Source organism: Hyaena hyaena, unplaced genomic scaffold (assembly GCF_003009895.1).
Source record: "Hyaena hyaena isolate Hyena2069 unplaced genomic scaffold, ASM300989v1 scaffold_46, whole genome shotgun sequence".
Classification (NCBI taxonomy): Eukaryota; Metazoa; Chordata; class Mammalia; order Carnivora; family Hyaenidae; genus Hyaena; species Hyaena hyaena.
The window spans coordinates 172,846-198,881 of NW_024080678.1; the positions used below are offsets into that span (position 1 = coordinate 172,846).

Consider the following 26,036-nt stretch of genomic DNA (forward strand, 5'->3'; position numbering starts at 1 on the left):
AGCAAGCGAGCGAGTGGGAGTGAACATGAGTAAGGGAGGGGCAGAGAGAGGAGGGAGAGAATCAACACAGGCAGGCTCTGTGCTGTCAGTGTGGAGCCTGATGCAGGGCTCAGTCCCACAAACTGAGAGATTGTGACCTGAGCCGAGATCAAGGGCTGGACGCCCAACTGACCGAGCCACCCAGGCACCCCTCTCTGTTATTACTTTTTGAATTTTGAGAGTAAGCTGTGGATGTGATATCCCATGACTGGGAAACAGTGCAGTGTGTACTCCCCCTCACAGGGCTGCCCTCCGTAGCCTGGATGAGCCCTCCGGATCAGGGAAGCAGCCTTGGTGCAGCATCACCACCCATCCACAGAGCCCCTTAACACATTGCCAGCTGTCCCTGTAAAGTCTTCTTTCTGCTTTGGTCCAGGAGCCTCTCTAGGAATATGTGTTCCATTTGGGTGCATGTCTCCTCAGACTCCTTCAGTCTGGGACAGTTCTCAGTCTTTGCCTTTCTTTCATACCCGTGATGTTTTGAAGTATCTAGGTCCGGGTCCATCTGTTGCTTCACGACAACAGCCATTATCATCTTGGCCAGGGATGTGCTGTGCTCTTAGCGCAGCGCACCTGGAGGCAAATGATGTCTGCCTGCCCACTACCGGTGATGTTAACCTTGATCACCTGCTTGAGTTGGTGTTTGCCAGATTCCCCCACGATCAATTCACTGTCTTCCCTTTGTAATCGGTTATTCTCTTGTGCAAAGATATTGTGAGATTGTACCCTTCCTGTTGCTCACCAGACCTCAGCCTCACAGCCTTCGTTGTGACAACTCCTTCCTGGACCCGTCACTTCTGTGATGGTTGCCAAGTGGGGTTACTCTGTCTCTGTCGGTCTGTCTGTATTTCTTAGTTAGCATTCTACTCTAAAGAAGAATGTTCCCTTCTCATTTGTTTATTTTTGTCAACAGAGACTCATGGATCCTATTTTGTTCAGTAGGTTGGAATAGGTTATAATTCTATATTCTCATCCTGAAGCTGTCCTCAGTTTAGCCAATAGGACCTGCTTTATGCTTGCTCCTTTGTTCTCTTGGCTTGACCCTGTCATTCACAGGACATTTCTTGACACAAGATTTTTCAAGCTTGTTGTTTTCCTGCCCTAGCCCTGGGATCTGCCATTTTTTAGGAGCCCTGCTTCTTTTAAATGAAGGATGGTAATTAGAAGCCAAAATCTGGGTGCTGAGGTGTACACATCATTGCTGGGGTGTCACTGCCTCTAAGCTCTCTTAGCAGACAAAGTTAGAAAATATATTTATGTATATATGTACACCATATATGCGTACATATGTAACTGTTTCTCTATTCCTATTTGTGTGTGCAAATATATGTATGATGTATGTGTGTGAATATATATGTCTGTGTGTATATTATGGATTTTATACTGTAAAACCACAAGTGTTGTGTCATAAAACCAGAGTTCATATATTGATAAGCCCATGTGAACTCCAGCCAATGTCCTTCCAGTTTTGCAGATATATTCTCAAGTAGGGAAGAGCTTGGCTTCTCTTATCCTCAGTGTATTTACCTATTTCATTTTACTTATCTGCTCAGCATAACCAGTTTTCCAGCCACGGAGGTTGTCTCTCCCACCTCTGTACCCCACTCCTCATGACTAGGAATCGTCAGTCCCTGAGCCCTCGGGCCTGGTTTTTGATATGGCCTCCCTGCCTCATCATAGTCCTTCAGGTCCCCAAAACACTCGTGGCCATAGCCTCTGGCCTGCTGCCTGTGCCTCCTTATAATTCCTCATCTTCTCCCCCCACCTGCATCTGTAGCTAACCTTTATGATGAAAGGAGAAGATTGTTATTTTTTGAGGGAGAATTTATGTTTTCTTTTTGTTTATCAAAGTGTAGTTTATGTGCAGTAAAGTTCATCCTTTGAAATACATGGATCTGTGAATTTTGACAAACATAGTACAGTCATGTAACAACCGTCACAGTGAAGACATAGAATACTCCGTTACCATAAAGAATTCCCTTGGGTCCCTATCTAGTCAAGCCTCCTCCCATCTCCAGCTGCTGGCAGCCACTGATCTGTTTTCTGTTCCTGTGGTTTTGCCTTTTCTAAAATGTCATATGAATGCAATTACTGTAGCTCTTTGAGTCTAGCTTCTTCCACTTTGTGTTCTTTTGAGATTCATCCATGCCATTTTATATATTAGTGATTTGTTCCTTTTTATTATTGGTAGTTATTTATTTATGCATGTACCACAATTTATTTTTCTATTCACCAGTTGATGGACACTTGGGTTTTGAGCTGTTGACAATTATGAATAAAGATCCAGTAAATATTTCTATGTATATGGTTTTTGTGTGGACATTTATCTTCATTTCTTTTGGGTAGATACGTGGGGGTGGGGTTGCTGGTCATATCTTAAGCTTGTTTAAGAAACTTTGGGGCGCCTGGTGGCTCAGTTGATTAAACGTCCAACTCTTGATCTCAGCTCAGGTCTTAATCTCAAGTCTTGAACCCAGATTGGGCTCTGTGCTGGGCATGAAGCCTACTTAAAAGAGAGAGGGAGAGAGAGAAAGAAGGAAGGAGGAAGAGGAGGGGAGGAGAGGGAAGAGAAGAGACTGCTGAAGTGTTTTCCAGACAAAAAGTAGCTTACCATTTTTGCATTCCCATCAGCACTGAATGTATGAGGCAGTTCCAGTTGCTCCATCCTCTCCACTACTGGTTATTGTCACTTACAAAAAAAATCTTGAATGATTCCAGTCGGTTTGTAATGGTATCTCTTTGCGGTTTTAATGAGTACTTCCCTAAATATTAATGGGGTTGAGCAGCTTTGCATTTGCATATTTGCCATCCATATCTCTTTGATGACGGGTCCATTAAACCATTTGTTCATTGTAAAAATTGGGTTATTTGTTGTCTTAATGAGTTTTGAGAGTTCTTTATATATTCTTGTTACCAGTCCTTTTTCAGTTACGTGTTTGCAAATATTTTTTCCATTCTGTTATTTAAATTGTAAACATAGCTTCTTTAGTATGTAGAGAGGTTGGACTGGATTCTTTAGGGTTTCCATATAGCCTTAATGCTGTGATTAGCCAGGAGAAATCTTTGTAATAGTACGACGCTAGGCCTGAGGGGAGGTGGAGATCCTGGAGGGTCTGGTGGAATTGATTGCCCCCTCCCAGTGACTGAATGAGGGTACTTGTTGAGAAAAGAAAGAAAGGACAGACCGAAAAATAAGAGGGGTGATAGCAGTGGCCAGAGTCTCTGGTGGGAGGGTCCAGTACAGTAGATTCCGGGCTGAGGGAATGGCTGCTAGAGCCGTCCAAAGTAGAAAGGTGGGAAGGATGAGAGGAGCCAGGGGGCTTTGACATGGGTTGTGTAGAAACTGTTGAGCCCGGGGGCACCTGGGTGGCTCTGTTGGTTGAGGGTCCAACTCTTGACATCGGCTCTAGTCGTGGATCTTGAGGTTGTGAGATAGAGCTGTGTATTAGGCTTTGCACTGAGCATAGAGCCTGCTTGGGATTCTCTCCTTTACTTTCTGTCCTTCCCCTTCTTGTGTGTGTGCTGTGAATGAATGAATGAATAGAGAGAGGGAGAAGGAAGGAATGAAGGAAAGCAAGACAAGAAGGGAAGGAAGGGTTGAACCTAGGTGAAGTCAAACAGGGAGCTTCATTGGGCAGGTAAGAGAGAGACTCAGCAAAGGAATGTGGCTTTCTGAAGATCATGAAGGGACTGTGAAGTGGCAGAGCTGGGACTTAAATTAAGATCTTTAAGAACAGTTTTGAAGGAGGGCCTCAGCACCTAAGAAACTAGAATTTGGACCAGGCTGGGGCGACAGGGTTTTGTCATTCTGTGTGTCTTCTACGTAATTTTAAACATTCTTCCTGTATGCACTCAATATTTAGTAAAACATAACAAAACTGGAGTGACAGCAGAATTGGTGGTTGCACTGGTAAGAGTTTGACATCCAATTGGAATATATTTTGGGTTAAACAGAAAACACTAGAAATCAAACAGGAATGCATTTTTGGCACAACAGGAATCTTTGGTTCTTTCTGACACCAAAGGGGAAAAGATACTAAAGAGAATAAGAAATCATAGATCTGGCTTTTGCTGTTATAATTCGCTATGAAAATACTAACTCTCAAGGTTAAGATTTACTGGAATTGGAATTGCCTTTGGATTGAAAGAGACTGATGAAAGGTAATCTCTGGAAACACCTGATAATAATAGTTACCTTTATTGGATTCCTAGTCTAATTCGGGCACTGTGCTAGTTAGGGTCCTTGCCATTACATTTTCCTAATCCTTCCATAACTTTGCAAGAGTGTCTGGTGATACTACATTCCTGTTTTATAAATGTGGAAATTGAGATTCAGAGAAATCAAGTAACATGTCCAGAGACATAACTAGTTAAGTGACTGAGCTGGGATTCATCTCTAGGCCTGTGGGGCCCCAAAGCTTCGTCTCTCCTCACTGCCCTGGGACTCGCCACGGTGCCCTCGGCTGACCAGCGTGCTCCGCACGGTTTCCTACCACTTCCCTGCAACAGAGGTACAGCAGTTACCTGTGAGCATTGAGAAACCTTCATAGCATTTTGAGAGAGAAATTTTATGAGGATCGAATCTAATAATAACAAGTTTGGGCTTGAGTTTTGTATGTCTTTGTTTCTTAAAATTTCATCTCCTTCTCCCCCCCCCCCCCGCCCCCAGTGATTCTTTTTATTGGATTTTACAAAAAGGACCATTCCAGGCTGGATTGGAAGTTTAAGAAGAGCAGAATTGCTGCAGCTCGTTAGAGAAGCCCTCCCCTGTGGCACGCTCTTTCTCTGGTTTTAAGATCCTTGAATCGGTGTGCGTTTGGTGGAGCATTTCAGGGGACTCCGGGCTCCGAGTGACAGGAGGGACAGGGTCAGAGGAAGGGAATAAAGCAGTAGGGAAGGGTGAGGCTGTAGGCAAGGAGTCTTCGGGAGAAGTCTCCAAACTTTGCCCTCAAGTGGCAGCTGTAAGGGCGGGGCCCCATTCTCTCTAAGATGAGGAGGCGTCCCGCGCCTCCTTGGGGCAAATGTAGTGTCCAGGTTGTGGTCGCCTTTCCGTTGAGTCCTGACTTGCTTTTCATTGCACCACGCGGTGCTGCTGCCGCTGTTGGAGAGGAGGACGGATACGGGAATGAAGTTAACTGGAGGTAGAAATTCCGAAAATACTCCTTTTCTCTCCTCGCAGCCACACACACACGAACACGTACCTTGAAGTATTTGCCCTTTAAGGAAAAAGACTGCAGTTCTTTGGCAGGGCCCGGAGTTTTGATTGGCCCCGGCCACCGCTGTTTGCCACGAACACCCCTGACCGGTCCAGTTCTGTTCTGAGCTGGCTTGCGAGCCAGCCGAGCTGCCAAGTTCTCTGTGCCTAACGTGAAAGTGTCTCAGCGCCCAGGGAGCGGGCCCGGTCCCTCGGATGCGCCTCCTCCAGTTCAGCTTGGCACGTTCCAGAGAAAACGGGACCCTGCTGTTTCTGGAACGCAGCAGCGTCAGACTCTTCCTTCTCTCCGAATGCCTTTGAAGTCTTGCCAGCTTAGGGAAGGGGTTGGCGTAACTGACCGAAGGGGCATGTTTTTGGGGAGCTTCCCCAGATGGGACCTGGCATGCCGCGGTGTGGGAGAAGAAACTCACTCGCCCTTCAAGGCTGACCCGGAGGGGAGACCAGGGAAAGCTGGCTCAGCGTTACTGGATTCTTTGTCTCTCCCCTTCCACATGTGAAAAGGCACGACAGGCCCTCTAACCAGACCCCTCCTTGCTTGACCACTTTTAGTGATGAAGGAAACCCGACCTGAGATAAAGGCAGGTGCCCCTTCGTGTGTGCCTCTTGGCAGAAACCTTACCTGCACTCCTGCCGTTCTGGTCTCTGCCGAGGGCCTGGCCCCTGCCGAGGGCCTGGCCCGAGGCAGGACTGGGACAAGTAACAGCTCTAATCGCACCCTTCGCACACTTCGACTTGCTCAGCTGGTTCTTAATCCCTGGAACCCAGCCTCGGGTCAAGAATTTGTTCCATAGGCACAGCAGTTGAGGTGGCTTGCAGAGCTCCTGCTCCGGGGACAGCCTAGGCAGGGGTGGGGCTGGGGGTGGTTGGGGTTGGCCTGAGCCTCTCTCCCTTGATGTCAGTTTAGCATTGATTGAGCCCTGTGATAAGTTCAGGTGGTTTATGGTGCCAGCCTTTAAATTTCGTGGCGAAATAATTTTGATGATTTTTAGATTTATTAGAACCCTCTTCAGAGTGTAAGAGAAAAAAGAAGATGAGAGATAAGAAAATGAGGCACATGGAGGAAGTAACAGTCAGGGACCTCACAGTGCTTTAAAATTACCCCGTTGTTACCAAGTCCTGAACTAAAATTACATTTGAACTGCCGTGTGCCTCTTTAATGGATTAGACATTTCCTGAGGATAGGGCAGTTTCTGATTCTTTCTTGCTTTCTTTCTTTTTTTTTTTTTTTTGTATTCCCCAGAGAATCCAGCCTTCTTGGTAGATTCAATAAATATTTGGTCGAGATCAATTAAATAAATAAGACGCTTCTGAGCACAAAGAACAGAGTTGTGTTTTATTCGTTTATTTGTGAGTTGAAATTCTCCAGGTCTCTGTGCCACGCGTCTCTATCAGGCTACCCGGCCCAGGTGACCAGCTGGTACTTGCCTGTAACGTTCCCCCCCCCGCCGTGGTTATGATGTCGCTAAGCAATACGAGCACAGGGAACGTGGCCTATAGAAGTGCACTTGCTGGCAGACCCTGCCTGTTCTCCGCCATCACACACCCAGCTCCTTCCTGAATAGTCTGTGGGGGCAGTGAGAAAATCACCTTGACGTGCTGACTCCTAGGTGAGGCTTATGGCTAGCTGTGTACATAATCTTATTTTTGTTAGGTGTGTGGAATTTGAGGGGGCAGTGGTGCTGGAAGTAATCTTAGCGAGTCCGCCATACTCCCATGTTTTGCCAGTGAAAAACAGAGACCCAGAAAGGCTAAGCGGTTTGTTCCTAGCCACATGGCTACTTCATGGCCATTAGGACACTTCTACTGGCCTCCCGGATCTTAGCTCTAGGCATTTGCCACATTACCGGAGAAATCTTAAGTCTTGTGTTTTATAGAAAGCATCGGTAAAAATCAGATTCCTGCTGAAGCAAGTATCGGCAGTTTAACTTAGGAATGTGAGTAAAAAAACATTTTCCCTTCTGAATGCTAGGAGAATTCTCCCAAAATTGCTCTTCCTACTCTTTGCATGGTGTAGAAGACAGAACAAAACGAAAAGGTTTCATAAAGAACCTGCTTCATTTAATGCAGAAAAAAGTAGGCCACTTTGAATTTCTAAAAATAACATTTAGAAAAATCCCCAAATTGTGTAAAGAGGTATTTCAATTGCACGACTGCTGTAATTTTCTGGGGGTTCCTGGGCCCGGGTAGGATGCTAGCTCTCTGAATGCCTTGTGACTCTTCAGTTTGAGGTGACCTCAGAATGGGAGATGGAGAAATGTGCTCTGACGGGTGACTTGGGGGGGGAAGGGATGAGAAAGTTGCAGGCGGGAAAAGCTCGGCTCAGTGGTTTTAGGGAGTTTTCATTTCATTTTATGTTTTTAAAGGCAAAGCCTGCTAGGAGCTTGGTCCTAACTGATTCCAGATGGGCCTGCTACAGTACAAAGGTTTTCAGTGTGTTTGGGAGGGGGCAGGCCAGCAGGGCCCCCCGAGCGCTTCCTGTGCAGCTCTGCGATTGTACTCCCCTAATCAGAAACAGGCCTGCCCGCTGGAGCCCAGGGCAGCCACGTTGGATTCCCTTTGCGCCTCGTTGTGGAAACTGCCCTTTCCCTCCTGTCCGGTGTACCTCCGCATTCTACGCCCCTTTCCTCTCGGATCTCTTCTCCATTTGTTTGCAGGGAACTCTGTGTGTGTGTGTGTGTGTGTGTGTGTGTGTGTGTGTGTGTGTGTGTGTTTGTTCATTCCTCCCTGTTCTTTGTGGGGTGGTAAGAGCTGGGAGGAGGGGAGAGGAGGAAAAAACTGGTGGGGGGAAGGAGGAGGGTAGAATGGCTAAATTAAAGGCAGATGCTGAAAGATTTTTTTCCTAGACCCGGGACATATTTGCTGGCAGTGGGTATTGGGAATATGAGAATGTGAAGCAGATTTGGAAAACCAAGCCACCATTCATTCATTCATTCATTCATTCACTTATTCATTTTCTCGCCCCCTTTTCCCCACAATCCTGCACCCTTTCCAAAAGATTCAGAACACTGCATATGGATGGTTTGTTCACACTATAAACTGAGTACTGCTGGCCCTTTCTGGTTGTATACCAAAGGGGGAGTTTGGGAGTGACTTTCAACCCAGTAGGAATAGAAAGGAGTTTTGCACTCAGCCCAGCATTGTTGCCAAGGAGCATTGCTTCTGTGCTCTGCTGGCTGTCTAAATTTGGGCAGCTTCTTAGCTGTTGTAGGTGCTCTGCGGAGGTTAAGAGAGAATATTCAGTGATGCTCTGCTGTAGGGACAATGAATCGTTCTTACAGGCCTTCCACACTCCACTGTATTTTATACATAAATTTGATTTTCTGTTTTGGTGTAGATGCCTCTTAGACCAAGGGTATGCTTGGTGTTCGAATCTCAGGTTTTTGGATCTAGCTGATGGTTGCAGAATGTGGTCCCAGAGTTTTATCTGGGTCACTCTAGTTTTATTCTGATCCATTTGGCTTTTATATTCATGTTGTTGCATAAATGTGAATTTATTCAGATAGAATATTGACAAATACTATCTAGGCATAAAGTTTCCAGCAACATGGGTTTGTTTTGCTGACCTGTTCATACTTTTCAGTGTCCCCTTTGCCCTTGTGTAAATATGGTGATCACATTTTTTTCCCCGGGTCAAATGTGTGGAATATATTGTCCGATGAAAAATTTTTGTGCTATTTCTAGATAGGTTGTCTTCTGGGATAAACTGATGTCAGTGGGAATAAAGGATCAGAGTGTTAAAAACTGGGATTTCTTAAGCCAGGTCACATTGTTACCCTTCTTAGGAGTGAATCTTAGCAATATGACATCGAAGCTAATAGGGAATTACCTGATGTTTTTAACCATCAGCTGCTTGTAATAACGTTCTCAGTTAACCAGTAGGATCTTTCTTCTTTGTTTTATTTTTTTGAAATCCCCCTTTCAGCATGAAGGGAAGGCAGCTAAGCTGTGTTTGTTTGTCTTATGAGTGGCGATTAAATGCCAAGTATCAGACTCCTGTTACCTCACTTGATTTGTGGTGGGGTGGCCTTAACCCTAGTTGCGGAGGAGGAAACTGCCCTGGCCCAGTGTCACACAGCCAGCGTCAGAGACGGCTTCAGCGCATTACATCTGGACTCAAAGGTGGTAGTCGTGTTCTCACACCCCAAGTTCTGTAGACGTCCAGTACTCTTCTCAGAAAAAAATTCTTTTCTAAGAGGAATGGAGTGATTAAGTTTTTGTAAAGGTCACATAAAACTTACCATCATCTTCACTTTATCCATGTGCTGATTTTATGCCTCAGATACATAAAAGCTCATACTGGAGAGAGGAAGGAAGTGAACCATTTAGTTTTAAATACTGTGTATAGAGAGGCTGTGAGGCTCCAAAAAGTTCCTTTCTTTAAAATTGGAATTTTTATTGGGATAGTTGTAGATTCCCATGCAGCTGTACAAGAGCCAGTTTTGGGACGGGAGAAAGGCAGAGGCTCTGGTTTAGACACCTTTGCTCAGCTTCTCAGGCGCGGTGGACGGAGCCCACACCAGGGCCTCTGGAGACCTGCGCTTCGCCCTTGCAGCTCTGTGCGCCCCTGGGGATGCACACGCTGGAAATGCTGTCAAATGCTGTCAGCACTGTACTGAGAGAGGCCCTCAGTTGCCCTTTCTAGTTCAAGGAGCCCATACCGTGAAATCTTGATTTGCTTGAGCCAGGACAGCGTTGAGCACGTAGGGATAGATTGCAGGTAGAGGCAGTCTTAGAAATTGGAAGAGTGAGTTGGAATTGCTAGAGGTGACTCACCCAGACGCCCTTGGTTGGGATCGCCAGGAAGATCCCTTTCATTGTTTTTCCAGCAGCTAGATATCATCTTCTGAAGGAGGCCTTCTTTAACCTGAAGTATACTAACCCCAATTCTCTTTGACATTTATCATGATTTATAACTATGTATGTATTTGGTCTAATGTTTTTGTCCACAGTTTGACTAAACTGTGTCAGTTTTCTGCGGCTGAATACGGGGTCCCTAGATATGGGACCATAGTTAAGAATACAAAACAAAAAAGGTGGCTGAACGAATGAATAAATACCATGGGAAATTGTGGTTCTTGTTCAAGAGCTTAGTTCTTGGCTGGTCAAGACACCTTTGCCTATTATTTTGGATCAGAGAAATGAGTGAAAATTTTCTGGATAAAAGACTTAATCTCAGAGACTTCTTTTTTTATCTTGTAAACAAGGTAGTAAACTGTTTTAGCTTGTTCTGCTAATGGATTCTTGCATTATTTTAGAAAATACGCTTAAGGCCTAGAAGCTCCAGCCCTGTGAAGCATCTGGTCTACTTTGACCTCTAAAATGAGCAGACTTGTTCTTTTCCCTCCTGTTCTACATGTTTAGAAGAGGAGCACAATTCTATTTTGAGGCTCGTTACAAAATAGAATAGAGAAAACTCGATGACTGTGGTTTAAAAACTCTCTGCTCATCTGAATTGGTTTAATGACTATTCTTATCTTTAACCCCTTCAACTCATCCCAGAATCGACCTTCCTAAATTTTACCTCTCATAAAGGGGTCATATACATTTGATTTGATTCCTAACTGACAGAGACTCTTTCTTAAGCCTGGTTTTTCTTTCTCTTTTTGTTTTTTAAAGGTAACCTTTCTCTCCAGACCAGGAAGAAAAGCATAAGTAATTATGGGCAAGAAAATTGGAAAACATTTAGGGGGAAAAAATGTAGGGTTTTATGGGTGTGTGAGGATATGTGTGTGTGTGTGTGTGTGTGTGTGTGTATATATATATATTTTTTTTTTTCCTTCTCTGCTCCACTCTTCTCTAGCTAGGCTGAGTTTTATTTATTTATTTTTTTCAGGAAGAATTGCATAATTTCCAGATTCAGCTGTTTCTTTTAGGTAGTTAGGCTATAAAATATTGAATTGGTAGCTATTATCTTATTAAGATCTTAGGTGTACACTTAGGAAAATTGGTAAATGGTGTGGTTTTTAGATGTGTGTATTGAAGAAGCAGTAGCAGTAATAATGTAATGTCTTTGTCCTGCTGTCACTTATTGAAATAGAAATTTGCTTGGAGAGCTCAGGATGGTGGACGATTATTTATTATTTTTGAGCTCTGATGTGAAAATCCTCACAGCTTATATTTGAATGTTATGCCATCAGCTAGGGTTAATACTCACTTAGGACAGGGATCTCACATACCATTTTTATCTCTTGTAGCACCTGACACGGTCCCAGGCATGTAAGAGGGCTGAATGAATTTAGTTTAGTGTGATCTTGCTTTAATTCATAGATTGTTTGAGTTGGTTGATCGGCTTGATGGAAGAAAACCTCATTTGTTTATATACACATACATGATGTGCCTGGGAATTTCAAAAATACACATTTTAGATGCTACTTTATTAACGTTTTAGAGGAGAACTACGAGAATATCTTCCGTGATATTCTTTGCTTGAACCAGGGCACACATACCATCTATAAAGGGGAAAAGTGATAGCCTGTCTACATTAAAATTAGGAATATGTATTCATTAAAAGACACCATTAAGAAAGTAAAAAGGCAAACTGCAGAATTCAGGGAAAGATATTTGCAATATAGGTATCTGGCCGAGTATCCAGAATATATAAATAAGTCCTCCAAATCAATACATAAAAGAAGTCTTCTCAGTCAATCTTAGAACAACACAGTAATAAAAGATGGGCAGAAGATTTGAATAGGTACTTCATGAAAGATTATATCGAAATGCCCAAAAAGTAGTCAAGATTATTAATCATCAGAGTAAAGCAAATAACCACAGCAAGATACTACTACATTAACTACAGAACGGCTAAAATGAAAAACCCGGACATCTCCAAGCATTAGTGAGGTCCTTCAGCAGCAGAAACATTCATGTACTGCTAGTGGGAATGTAAATGGGTACAACTTTGGAAAACTGGCATTTGTCAATATGTGCCAAAGCTGAGCCTAAGTGTGTCCAGTAACTGACAATTCCGCTCATTTTATACCCAAGAGAAATGTGTACATCTGTGCACAAAGACACGCACAAGAATAGACATAGCAGCTTTTTCAGTAATATCCCCAGGCTGGAAATAACACAGATGCCTCTCAGTATTACTGAAGTGTTTGTCAATAATGGTGATACGTTTATACAGTGGAGAACTTTACAGTGATGACAAAGGACGGAACCATCGCTGTACTCAAGCGATGGATCAGTTTCACAAATATAATGTGGAGTGAAAGAAGCCAGCACAAAAGAGTATATGTAACGTGTGATTGATTCCATTTATATAAGTTCAGAAACAGGCCGAATAAATCTGTGGTGTTAATTAAAGTCGTTGTGGGCTGATAGGAGTGACTTTGCAAATGCATGAGATGGGCTTCTAGAGTGGTGGTAGTTTTTTGCCTAGATGCTGGTTACATGGGTGGGTTCTCTTTGAGGAAACTCCTTGCCCATTACCCATTTCTTTGTATATATAGTCACTCCAGTAAAAGGTTTGCTTAAACATTAGATTCTACTTTTGTTCAGTGATAGCTGCAGCTGATAGATAGCTTCCCCCTCATACACATGCTAATCCTTTGCCTGTCAAAGCTGGTAGAATGTGGGTGTGTACCTACATTTATGTGTTTCCGTGTTAGGGCTGCTGTATGGGCACGAAGATGCTGCTTCTGTTCATCTCAGTTTGCTCATCCCATATTCTCACTGAGTTTCAGACGTCAAGGGAAAGGGAAATTGGTGAATACACTGCCCTGATGAGTTTTCTGCCAGTTCTCCGAGGCGAATAAGGAAACTGCTTCATAGGGAAGCAAATTTGCAGTTTGCTGTGTAGACAGAAGAACTTCTCTGTTAAGGGTTCTGAGCCACTATAGGTGTCATTTTCAGAAGAATGCACCTCATTTGGGCCTTTATTTATTTATTTTTAATTGAGATAGTTGATATATAACATTGTATTAGCTTCAAGCGGACAACCTAATGATTCCGTACCTGTGTATATTGTGAAATGACCACCACAGTAATTCTACTTAACATCCATGACCACATAGTTAACATTTTTTTCCTTATGATGAGTGAGAACTTTTTTTTAAAGCTTATATGTTTATTTTCAGAGAGAAGAGAGAGTGGGAGGGGCAGAGAGAGAGGGAGAGAGAATCCCAAGCAGGCTCTGCACAGACAGTGCAGAGCCCAACGTGGGGTTTGAACTTATGAACCATGAGATCATGACCCTGTGCCGAAATGAGGAGTCTGATGCTTAACCAATTGAGCCACCCAAACACCCCCCCCACCCCTTTTTAAGAAGTTTATTTATGTGATGAGTGAGACCTTTTAAGATTTATTCTCTTAGTGGGGTACCAGGCTGGCTCAGTTGGTGGATGATGATCTTGGGATCATGAATTTGAGCCCCACATTGGGTAGAATACTTAATAAAAAAAAAAATAAACTTAAAAACAGAAAGATCTACTCTCAGCAGCTTTCAGATATATATAGTATAGTATTATTAACTTTGTCCCTATGCTGTATATTATATTCTAATGTCTTATTTATTTTATAACTGGGAGTTTGGGCCTTTTGACCCCCTTCACCCATTTTGCCCACTCCCCACACCCTGCTTCTGGCAACCACCAGTCTGTGCTCTGTATTTAACGGTTTGCTTCTCCCCCACCCCACTTCTGGTTTCACACGTGAGTGAGATCATAACGGTATTTGTCTTTCGCTGCCCAACTTATTTCACTTAGCTTAATGCCCTCAAGGTCCATTCATGTTGTCACAAACAGCAGGATTTCCTTCTTTTTGTGGCTGAATAATATTCCATTGTATACACACACATTTTCTTTGTCCATTCATCTCTCAGTAGGTACTTAGATAATTTCTTTGGCTTGGCTATTATAAATAATGCTGCAGTGAACATGGACTGCATGGGCTTATTTTTATTTAAAATTTTTTTTTAACATTTATTCATTTTTGAGAGACAGAGAGAGACCAAGTGTGAGTGGGGGAGGGGCAAAGAGAGAGGGAGACGCAGAATCGGAAGCAGGCTCCAGGCTCTGAGCTGTCAGCACAGAGCCTGACGAGGGGCTCGAACTTGGAAACCGGGAGATCCTGACCTAAGCTGAAGTCTGACGCTGAACCGACTGAGCCCCCCAGGCGCCCCTGCAGGTATCTTTCTGAATCAGTGGTTTTGTTTTCTTTGGATAAATATCCAGAAGTGGAATTTCTGGATCATATGGTGGTTCGGTTTTTAATGTTTTGAGGAATCTCCATACTGTTTTCCATAGTGGGTGAACCAGCTCTGATTCCTGCCAGCAGTGCATGAGGGCTCCCTTCTCTCCACACTCTTACCAACCCTTGTTGTCTTTTTGATAATAGTCATTCTAGCAGATGTGAGGTGATATCTCCTTGTGGTTTTGACTTGCACTTTCCTGATGATTAACAATATTGAGCAACTTTTTATGTTCCTGTGAGCCATCTGTATGTCTTTGAAAAAAATGTCTGTTTACACCCTCCGCACATTTTATAATTGGATTGTTTGCTTGGTTATTGAGTTGTATGAGTTCTTTATATATTTCGCATTAACCCCTCATCAGAGACAATTCGTAAATATTTTCTCCCATTCTGTAGGTTGCCTTTTCATTTTGTGGATGATTTCCTTTGCTGTGCAGAAGCTTTAGATTTTTTAAAAAAATATTTATTTTGGGGAGAGCCCAAGTGGTGGGGGGGTGCAGAGAGAGGGGGACAGGGGATCCAAAGCGGAGGTTGCCAGCGCAGAGCCCGATGTGGGGCTTGAACTCATGAAACATGAGATCATGACTTGAGCTGAAGTCTGATGCTCAACCGTCTGAGCCGCCCAGGTGCCCCGCTGTGCAGAAGCTTTTTACTGACCTTTATTTTTATCATGGAAACTGTAGGAGAAAAACTCTGCACATGGTATTAAATCAGTGCTCACCCCTCCCCCCAGCTCCGCAACCGTCATAGAAGCCTAACTCAAAGTAAGATGTTTTAGGAAAATCTAACCCGGATGAGGTAGAAAGTCTAAAAGATGTTGCATTGCCTTCTGTCACCTGGCCGTATCTCTCAATTCTCAACCTGGCCTTCGCAAAGTACTTGAAAGTTCTCCTAAGTTTGCTTTATTGTCTTATGACCATACCTTTGTAAATCTTTTCTTTCTCTTCCTGGAAGGCCCTCACCTGCCTCATTTACCTCAGTGAACTCCTGGGGCTCATTCTTTATGACACCTTCTAGAGTTAGCCATTTCCTCTCATGTCCTCTGACTGTTACCTGTATCCACCTCTGCTGTCTCACACATTACACTTAACTCTGGTTATTTCTCCTCCAGTGCTAGCCTTTTGAGCCAGCATGTGGTAGGTACACAGTAAATATTGAAAGAAAAGATGAACAATTGGGCCTGTGTTCTCAAAGACAATAACTACTTTCTAAAGAATAGAAGCCAGTTATAATATTTGACACCAGTAGATATAGGCTTAAAAATTTTTTTTTTCAGAAGTGATACTTTGCCTTAATTTCTCAGTAAAACCAGAGGTGTATATTCACAACAGGGTGCATATTGTGGCAATAGGAGAGAGATGCTAACTGGTTCACCTGGGTATCAGACACATGACCTTGGCCTCTTTAGCGTGGTTCTCTAATCAGCTGATTTAATTTTAGTGGCATCTCTGGAGAAATACTTTGAAATGCTCTGGTTCTATATGCAGAATTTATAAATCATAAATCTAACGTATAGATCCTGACTGCATTCGGGTTTATGGATTAAAACCAGCAGACGAGACTGGAGGCATTAGGACATTATGACTAGACCCATGTGGGCATTAGAAGAGTGATGATTTTGTTCATCTCCAATATTACAAAAGTGAATTCCATAATATGTTATCTGAAGTTTTGTCATTTCACTTCAGCATGTAATTTCTCAAGCCAATTTTAATTTCAAAAGATCTGAGTAGAATCATTGCCATTTGTTCAGAAGTTTAGAGTAATAGGATTAGAATAATAAATTTGTAAGTAGTGAGCGCCTGCTTAGGGTTTAATACTGTCAGGAATATGTGAAAAGTATGATTTTGCTCCTGATGTCAAACAACATACTGATGATATCTTTTATTGATGACCTAAGAAAGCACAGATATAAAATGATTTTTAAATGTTCCTTTCCAGCCTCAGCTGTCTATAAAGAGGAGGCCAAGCAAAAAAAGCACGGGCTTTGGAGTCCACTGGATCTAGGTTAAAATCTTGGCTTTTAAAAACATTAAATAATGAGTTATATAACCTTGGTCACGCTGACCTCTCTGGAACTCTCGTTTCCTCGTTTGCAAAGTGCGGTAAGGAGGCATGCCGCTTGCAGATTTTTGGTTTTATTTTGAGAATGAATGACCATCCCTTTCAAACTTCCCTGGCACATCGTAAGAGCACCTAATACCTGTATGAACGAAACGAGCAGGTGAATAGAGCTGTGTTCGCCGTAGTGGCCCACTTAGTCCAGACTGTTGTGGGTGGATTTTGTGATGATGACCAAGTAACATAAAGTGAACTCAGTAATTGATGCAATCGGCATCTTGGAAACTGTGCTGCATCTTCTTGTTGTAGCATAAGGTGATTGACCTTCTGTTTGATTCAAAGAGTGTTCAAAAGGTCTTTTATGAAAAAAAATTTTTTTAACGTTTATCTTAGAGCAACAGAGAGAGACAGAGTGCAAACAGGGAAGAGGCAGAGAGAGAGGGAGACACAGAATCGGAAGCAGGCTCCAGGCTCTGAGCTGTCAGCACAGAGCCCAATGCGGGGCTCGAACCCATGAAACTCAAGATCACAGCCTGAACCGAAGTCGGACACTTAACCGACTGAGCCACCCAGGCACCCCTCAAAAGGTCTTTTCTTAGAAGAGTGCTCATCATAGCTCATGGAACCATCTGACCTCAGGAATGTGTGCCCCTGAAGGGTTTTTCACCCACGGGTGGCTTGTTAGGAGTCCGTCAGAGGTGAGATAGGAAACCACATACCTCAAGGATGGGCTAATGTGACTCAGTTTCTTCTCCTCTCCATCCCCCAGAATGTGAGTTTCAATTTATTAGCAAATACTGCATCCTTTGCCGGTTTCCACAACTGTTGTAAAGCCTATTCTGGATGCCTCTGTGTTAACTAGTGGGCATTTTGACTTTGCTAAGTGTTCCAAATTATTTACATTCTGTTTAGGGTTAATGACTATTTCTTATTTTACAAAATCATTTTCCTTTCATGTCTGTCTTTTCACTGCAGAGTTGGTGCCCTGGAGCCGAGTCTTTGCCCTGCAAACCGAAAATATAATTTTCCTGGGTGTGTCTTATTTTAATCTACTCCCTTTCATACTACAAGGCTCTGACCTGTTTGGAGCCTTTCCTACTTGGTTACAATTGATGCTTTGCCCTTTGCAGTCATACAGGACGGAACCACTGGGTTGATTCCGTGTTGAGCTGTCAACGATGGCTCCGAGAAAAAATTACTTTCCTAGAATGGGCCAGGGGGCAGCTGAGCTGGAAAATGGAGCCCTGGCTCATAGATGTAGTCATCATTTAGGGAGAGTGAGCAGCAGTTTCAAAATCAGAGTTAGGGACTAAGCAGAGAATAAGTAGGGCTAGCTCCCGGTGAGTTCTAGTCAGAATTGGCTGGTGTGTGAGGTGAGTATAGTTGGACTTTACCAGAAGTAGACACTGTTGGGGGAGCTCTCTGTGGTTCAAGAAATGATGCGTATTTTGTGGCATATCTATGCTTATGGAAGGATGGTTTTCTAGAAGTTCATGTTCTTCCTCTGGGGCTTATTAATTTGTTAATATCCCCAGGAATTTCACTGCTAATGATGTCAGCTTACTATTTATTCAGTCCCTTTGGCCGAGGGACTTAAACTACTTTTACGTTAATTTTGTCAGTAATTCTTCTAACACCCCTATGTGGGAGCTGCTTTTAGATGAGGGATTTGAGAACTTGCTCCAGTTTACCTAGCAGGTCAGTCCCTGGGATGGAAAATTGGACCCAGGATTTGTGGTTCCAGGCTTAGCGCGTTTCCTCCGGTGGAGGAAATAATATCGAGCAAATAGCAAGAGAATTTGGTTGTAAGAGTTGAGAGATTTCTGCCTTTACGCATGGGGTTCCCCAGTTCATGGCTCGGGATGGAAGCAGGCAGCAGTCTGAGGCTCAGTGCATCAAATGTCCCACTGTTTTTTTGACTGGTGCAGACTTTTATTTTTGTTCTCTTCCCCCCACCCCCACCCCCGGGAGGAGAGGCGGGTGTAAGAATTTTCCGTGTACCAACGTCACGTGTGGGGTCGTCCGGCTGTTTTCATGCTCAGCAGGTATTGCCATTTGCTTTTGGGTCGGGGGCAAGCAGGTCAAGCAGCCGCTTTCAGGGTGGGGCTGAGAGGCTAGAGGACTGTAGGAAGAAGAAGAAGGACGTTTCTCTGTATTTTCTTAGTCATAGGGCTCTGAATCCCAAGTAGCTAAATTTAGCTCAGGTTCCTGTTGAAAGCATCATTTTGGGGAGGGGGGGGCGGGTGGTGGGGGGAAAACGGAAAACCTTTTTGTGTATCCTGCTCCATGAAGCCAATAGGGAAGCAGGAGGAGGTGAGGTTGCCATGGAGATGGTAGCTGTGTGCGAGGGGAGAGCAGCAGGGTTTAGAATTCCAGGAAGGAAGAGAGAGTGATGTCATCAGATTCCATGGACCAGCCCAGGAACCCCTGTGAGGTTGGTGGGGAGTTGGGTGTGCGTGGGGGGTGGTGGAGTGGGAGTTTGTGCAGGGGAATTGTGGCTTCAGTAAGGTGTGGGAAGTCCAGTTCAAGCGGAGAGGTTGGTTCTGTGGAATTGTGCTGATCTGCCTTAATGCCTGCTTTTTAAAAATCTGTAAAGCATTCTGAATTTGCAGAATATTTTCTTTGTTGAAAGAGGACGTATCCGTTTAATGAAGGAACTAATCTAGATGTAGAAATTGTATCTTTCTATAGTTCTAGCCCCGGTAGTATTTGTGTGTGCCTTTATTCCTTGTATGTGAGGCTATTTGTGCACACGTTTTAGAGATGTAGTTGCCTTTGTATGATGCCTTTCATAGGGCTGCATGCAGCTAACTGCTTCATTAATGCCTGATTATCATATTTATTTTTCTGTGGATGGATGTGTATAAATAAAACACAGTTCTTATGTAAAAAAAAATTTTTTTGTTTTAAAGAGACTCAAAACAGTTGCTTTTGCAGCAGGAAGGAAATCTGCATGCTCCAAGACAGTCATTCTGAACATATGCTGCGCGTTCACATTGCTAGTGAAGGGCAAATGTGTTTCTTTTGGAATGACTGAGAGGGTCTTTTTTTTTTTTTTTTAAACAAATATAACAAAATCTGTGCATCCAAATGAGTACTGCCCTTCAAAATAGTCGCTTTGGCTCTGGTGATACAGACATTGCGGAAAACATAAAGAACTCTCATTTGGAATCAGCTTCAGAGATGAGCAATAAGGAAATCATTTTCAATACCTAACACCAAATTTTTTATTTAAACAACAACAACAACAACCTAGTTGCTCAGATGAGGTTTCTCCAGATGGGCTTTTCCTGATTTGGGGTTGTCAAAAAAAAAAAAAAAAAAAAAAATCTGTGTGCAAATGGCAAGCTTTTATCCCAGTTAAAGATATTTCGGGTCCTAGTTGTAGGTTCTGAAGGTATTTGCAGATAAAGAGCTCTTAGATTGTTTAGCGGTGGCATTGTTTGGAATGATGGCAGCATCTGAGGACTAAGAGCAGAGCCTTCCTAGGATGACATCTGAGGTGACCCATTTGGATTTATTTGTTCAAGGGTGTCTGTTAAAATCAGTGACATTACCATTGGGTAGTGGGGGAAGCAGCATTATGTGGTGTGTGTGAGAGCACAGACTCTTTGGAATCCGATTGGCTCAAGCCTTGAACAAACCCTGTCCTGCTACTTCCTGGCTGACCTTGGACAAGTGACAAGTGACAGTCCCGTGGTGTGTTGGTTTCCTCATGTATAAATAGGGATCATAGCGCTAGAAGTACCAACCTGATAATGTGGGGCTTAGGGGTACGTAAGCTAGTATTTATAAAGCACTGTGACCTATTTGCTATGTTCTCAATCGATGCTTGCTCTAGTTATTGTCATTAGTAATTACGCATATTTTTGAACTGCAGAATGATGAGGGCAGAGATCCCATACGCTGCTGATGTCCTGGAGTGGGGGGAGGGGCGGCAGTAATCTTTAGTTTTTAAATGATTCTTAGAGGATTCTGATGATCAGCCAGCTGTGGGGACCGCCGGGTGTATAATCTATTTTGAGTATGGGCCAAGCATCAGTAACGTCATCATTTCCCTGGAGCTTGTTAGAAATGCGGACTCCCAGGGGCCACCCCAACCCCACTGCATCAGAATCTGTATTTTAAACAAGATAATCCGACAGTGACCTGTATGCACATTGAAATTTAAGAAACACTGCTTTTCTTCTACCAATGCGAGTAATTGGGCAATTGCTACATTTTAAAGGTGAATTACCTATCCTCTATTCCCATTGGTGGAAGAGAAACAGTCTAGCCAAGCTGTTGTGTAGGTGAGCGTGCACTTTCCCTCCCCTACTGCTTGGCCTAGGGATGAGTGCTTTTTGGGACTCAGTCACTGCGTACTGTATAAGGGAAGAGCAGACTTAGAACGGTGGCTCGGGCTCCACCATTTACTGCTGTTCGGCCTTGGTCCAGTCATTTAAACTCTCTGCGTCTCAGCTCTTCACCTGGATACGGAGGTCATCCCTAGACCATGAAATAATGGATAGAAAGTATCTACCACATTACAGAGCCTGTGCGTGTTAGTGCCTTGGCCCTGCCCCCCTCAGCCTTCGGGTGCTGATCTGTTTGGTAGTTCTGTCCCCTTGGAAAGGGCGCCAGTTGTGACCCAGTTCCATCCTCTCTTGTCCTTCCAGCTACTCAACCATGGAGTTGTGCTACGGAAGAGCGTAGGGATCGTTTTCTTGCTACAGTTTTCTACAAAGTACCTTTTACTTAATGGAGGCTGTTTCCCAAGAGGGCTGGAAGGAGAAGAACTATAGGAGTTACTCTTGAGTAGTTGAGCTGGTGCAGGAATCAGGTATGATGAGATCTGATAGAGGTGGATAGGGGTGGCTGGGGGGCTCAGTAGGTGAAGCATCCGACTCTTGATCTCAGCTCAGGTTATGATCTTGCTGTCGTGAGTTCAAGCCCTGTGATGGGCTCTGTGCTGAGTGTGAAACCTGCTTGGGATTCTCTCTCTCCCTCTCTCTCTGCCCCTCCCCTGCTCTCTTTCTTCTTTCTCTTTCTCTCTCTCTCTCTCAATAAATACATAAATGAACATTTAAATAATAAAACAGTTGTATAGAAAAAAAGCCCATAAATTCAGGTGGTTTCATTTGAGGTCTAACAAGATCATTGCCAAGCAAGAATTAACATGGCGATGGTGATTATTAGAAGATCATTGAATTGATATGTAATGAGTATATATTTCTTTTCTTTGGACTGGGGAGTTAACACAGTAAGAGGAAGTTCAGGGACTTGCTCTGGGGACGCCAGACATAGATGGCAGAGAGTTTAGGTCAGAGGATCAGCAGCTGTGGCCTATAAAGCATTGGAAGCAACAGCAGGAGCAGGAGCCAGAAAGGCCTATTTTCATTCATTCTTACAACCATTAGGGGGCTGAGGGGTACGGTGGAGTTGTGAACTAGAAGCAAGTAATGGAAATTGTTGTGATAGCTTTCATCTGAAGAGTAGGCAGATACACTCCTAGACGCCTTGTATACATTGTGCTTAATCTTAGCATCTGTGCAACATACAGGCATAGTCACATCTATTCTATAGATCAGAAAGGTTGAGTAGCTTGCCCTTGGTTACTTGCTAATAAGCGACAGAGCTGCTTTGGCGTCGTGTTGAATAGCAGTGTGAGTGATGAGACTGTTACAGAAGGGAAGCTGAAATAGCCAATATACATTAGTTAAGTAAAATTTATTTGGTCGATGTTGACCTTTTTGGTGAAAGTGTTAATTTAAATTAAGACTATGATATTCAGCATGTTTGCCTATCTTAGAGGGATTTTTTTGAACGCTGCTGAATTATCCTTTTGGGATAGATTTACTTTATACTCTGAGCTAATTAAGAGGTATCTTGTTTTAAATGCCAAAGCTTGTGAAATCTTCAGTTCATGGAAACACCAGTTTGAATTAAATGCCATAACACAAACTAATTTGTTGGTGGTTATCAATTGGCATAGTCAGCCATAATAAGTATTTGCATAATCATGTCTTATTTCATGCGGATCCAAATACAGATAATTATCAATGATTGCACAAAGTAAATTTCATACTCTTAGATAGCTTTCTAAGTGATAGTTGAAAAGAGCCCCGAACTTGCAGTTGGAAGTGTTGGGCTCCATGCCCCTTTTTGTTGTTTGCTGCCTTGGCAACCTTGTACGTGTTAACTTTACCGTATGAAGTCTGAACCTGAGTTTCTCTTATCAAATAATAATGTTCTCCGTTTAGCAGCAATGTTATGAATAAGAGGATGGGTTTGATACAAGTTCTGGCCCTCAATGACTATAACCAGGAGGAAGTCATTTAAAACCTTGCACTACTTTGGTTTTCTTATCTGTAAGGTCTGCCTGTGTGTGTGAGTATGGGGTGAGGGGAGTAGAGTGCGGATGAAGGAGCTGGATTAAAATTAGATGGTCCCCTGAGACCCGTGATCCTATAGTGGTCAGTCCTGCCTGTGGTGTAGGTGGTGAAGAGTTATGTACAAATAAGGCGTTGTTTCTCATTCTCGTTATTGTTCTTTAGCTGTGCTCTCCTATTAAGGAATAGGTACGGTACAGGTCACTTTGTATGTATTATTTCAGTTAACCTCTGTAACAACTCTAGGAGGTAGGTGGTGTTATTTAGAAGGGGGAGGAAGAATTTGAGGCTCAGAGATGATCAGGGAGATAGGTCAGTGTGATGCCGACAACTGTCCTTTCCTTTCTGTACCTTATTATGCATGGAATTATTTGTGACATGTCAAAGCTAGGAACTATTTGTGGGCTTATTACGCCATGGCTTAATTGCTTCTCAGGCCTATTACATACTAATGAGGAAATTCAATAAAACTTTTTATTTTATTTTTGCAAACCTGTGATATATCTACTATCATTGGGAAGAATATATAAAGATGTAAAGATGTAGTTGGAGAGCTTATGATTTACTTGGAAATAGAAGGCATAGACATATACATGATACATTTAGAAATCAGTCTGTGGGGGAATAAAGTCAAATGCTCAATAAATGCTGTCGTAGTTTTACGAAAGGAGTAGTTCATATGGACTAGAGGATTGTTTTGCAAGCTTTTTTTTTGACCATGACCCATGATAAGGAGAGATCCATTTTATGTGACAGCCTGGTGTCTAAATACTTGTATGTATATATGTGACTAAAACATGTTTTATGAAAATAATTCTTACTGTTACTAAATATGCCTGATTCTTTTCTTTTTAAAGATTCTATTGTAGTCTAGTATAATGATTCTTAAACTGTGGCCCATGGACCCTCTCAAGGCACTTTTTAAAGAAGGTCTTAAAGGGTCGAACTATTTTCATAATAGTACTCAGATATTATTTGCCTTTTCCACTGTGTCGATATTTGCACTGATACTGCATAAGCAGTGATGGGTAGAACTATTGATGCTATAGCAGGAATCAAGGCAGTGGAGCAAATTGTATGTGTGGTCATTAGAGTCTTCACCACTATACACTTGCAGTTAAAGATGGAAAAAAGCCAATTGCACTTAAGAGTGTCCTTGATGAAGCAGGAAAAATTACTGCTATCATTAAATCTCCACTTTGATTATGTATCTTTTGAATATTCTATGTGACAAAGTGGATAATACATGTGAGGCCCTGTTGCAGACCGAGTATGAAGGTTATCTCAAGGAAAACACTCTTGTGATTGTTTGAGTTGCTAGCTGAACTAGCAACTTTTTTCATGGAACACCATTTTTTTTTTTAATACTTTTTTATTTATTTCTAGGAGAGAGAGAGAGAGAGACAGCGTGAGCAGGGGAGGGTCAGAGAGAGAGGGAGACACAGACTCTGAAATAGGCTCCAGGCTCCGAGCTGGCAGTCAGCACAGAGCCCGACGCGGGGCTGGAACTCATGAACCGCGAGATCATGACCTAAGCGAAAGTCGGACGCTTAACCGACTAAGCCACCCAGGCGCCCCATGGAACACCATTTTTACTTAAAAATCAAAATGACTGAGGTGCCTGGGTGGGTCAGTCAGTTGAGCTTCTAACTTTGGCTCAGGTCATGGTCTCATGGCTCATGAGTTTAAGCCACGCATCAGGTTCTGTGCTGACAACTCAGAGCCTGACCCTGCTTCAGATTCTGTGTCTCCCGTTCTTTCTGCACCTCCCTTCTGTGCTTTGTCTCTTTCTCTCTTGCTTTCTCTCTCTCAAAGTAAATAAACATTAAAAAATTAAAAAAAAATCAAAATGACTGAAGGGGTGCCTGGGTCGGTTAAGTGTCCAACTTTGGCTCAGGTCGTGATCTCATGGTTCACGAGTTCAAGCCCTGCGTCTGGCTCTGTGCTGACAAGTCACAGCCTGGAGCCTGCTTTGGATTCTGTGTCTGCCTCTCTCTCTGCCCCCCTTCCCCCCGTGCTTTCTCTCTTTCTCTCAAAAATAAATAAATTTCAAAAATATTTTTAAAAATGACTGGCTATTGTTATTTAGATGGGTATTTGACATAGATTTTATTAAAAATGATGTAAAAAATAGAAATAAAAGTGAAGTGAGCCTATTTTTAAGGAAAACAATGACAGTATTTGTTATCAGTGATAACATTTGAGCTTTCATAGAAAATTCTGGTTGAAATTAGGATTTCAAGAAACTTGTGTCCTGGACAGTGGGCTTGATAGCTCTAGTACTTAGACTTTTCTGATGATACTGATGGTGATATTAATGACTTGTGAATTTTTATGTACAGATGATATGTCAACATACAGAAGATCTTATAACTTAAGGAACTAGTATTCTATCATTGAACCATGCATAATGTTCAGTAATCATGATAGGTAAAAATCCATTCAAAATGTAAGACAGACCAATGGATTTTGATATAACAGAGGATGAAGAACACTGTTATAATACTCCTGCCTTTTTCAAATACATATCTATGAAAGGCCAGATTTTCTTCTTGTGTTTCAACCAAAATAACCTATCACGACCGATTGAATGCAGAAGCAGATAGAAGATTCTAGCCATCTTCTGTTAAGTTGGATGTGAAAGGTATTGGCAAAAATGTAAGACAGTGAAACTGTCCTTACTAAATTTTGTTTTTGTTTTATAAAATGTAGTTCATTTTCATAAAATATTTTCATGTTAACAGTGTTTATTATTTGGATTTTTAATATGTAAAAATTTTAATAGGCAAATACCAACTTTCAGCCCACATAAACAAACGTTCTTTGGAAGCTTGCATAATTTTTAAGAAAGTAAAGAGATCCTAAGACCGAAGAGTTTGAGAATTGCCACTCTAGCTTTTTTTTTTTTTTTTAATAATGGTTGAGATCTCTTAAATATGTCATGAAGGGGTCTTGACCCACATCTTGAAAACGTACTTGTTAACTATAGTTAACAAGGATTGCCTTGTGAAAGGAGTTGGACTTTGCTAGATTTTACTTAAGTTGAATTAATGTGGGAGAACAGCCTAAGGTGTGAAGTAAGTTGAGTCAAGTTGATACCTGGAAATAGCTATTTGCAGTCATCCTACAAACCCCATTCACATCTCGCCTTCTGTGAG

General features: G+C 42.6%; 1 protein-coding gene across 9 annotated transcripts in view; it reads left to right on the forward strand.

Annotated features, from left to right (window-relative positions):
- The window catches only part of RBFOX2 (RNA binding fox-1 homolog 2), a 282,729-nt gene that overhangs the window by 46,365 nt on the left and 210,328 nt on the right, over window positions 1-26,036 (forward strand). The window contains exon 1 of one of the 9 annotated variants that reach the window (XM_039230427.1): window positions 18,900-18,941. The exons of the other annotated variants lie outside the window; for them this stretch is intronic. Coding sequence (XP_039086358.1) covers window positions 18,900-18,941 — 42 coding nt within the window. Of the gene's footprint in view, window positions 1-18,899; window positions 18,942-26,036 lie in introns of those variants that run through there. 9 annotated transcript variants of the gene reach the window in all.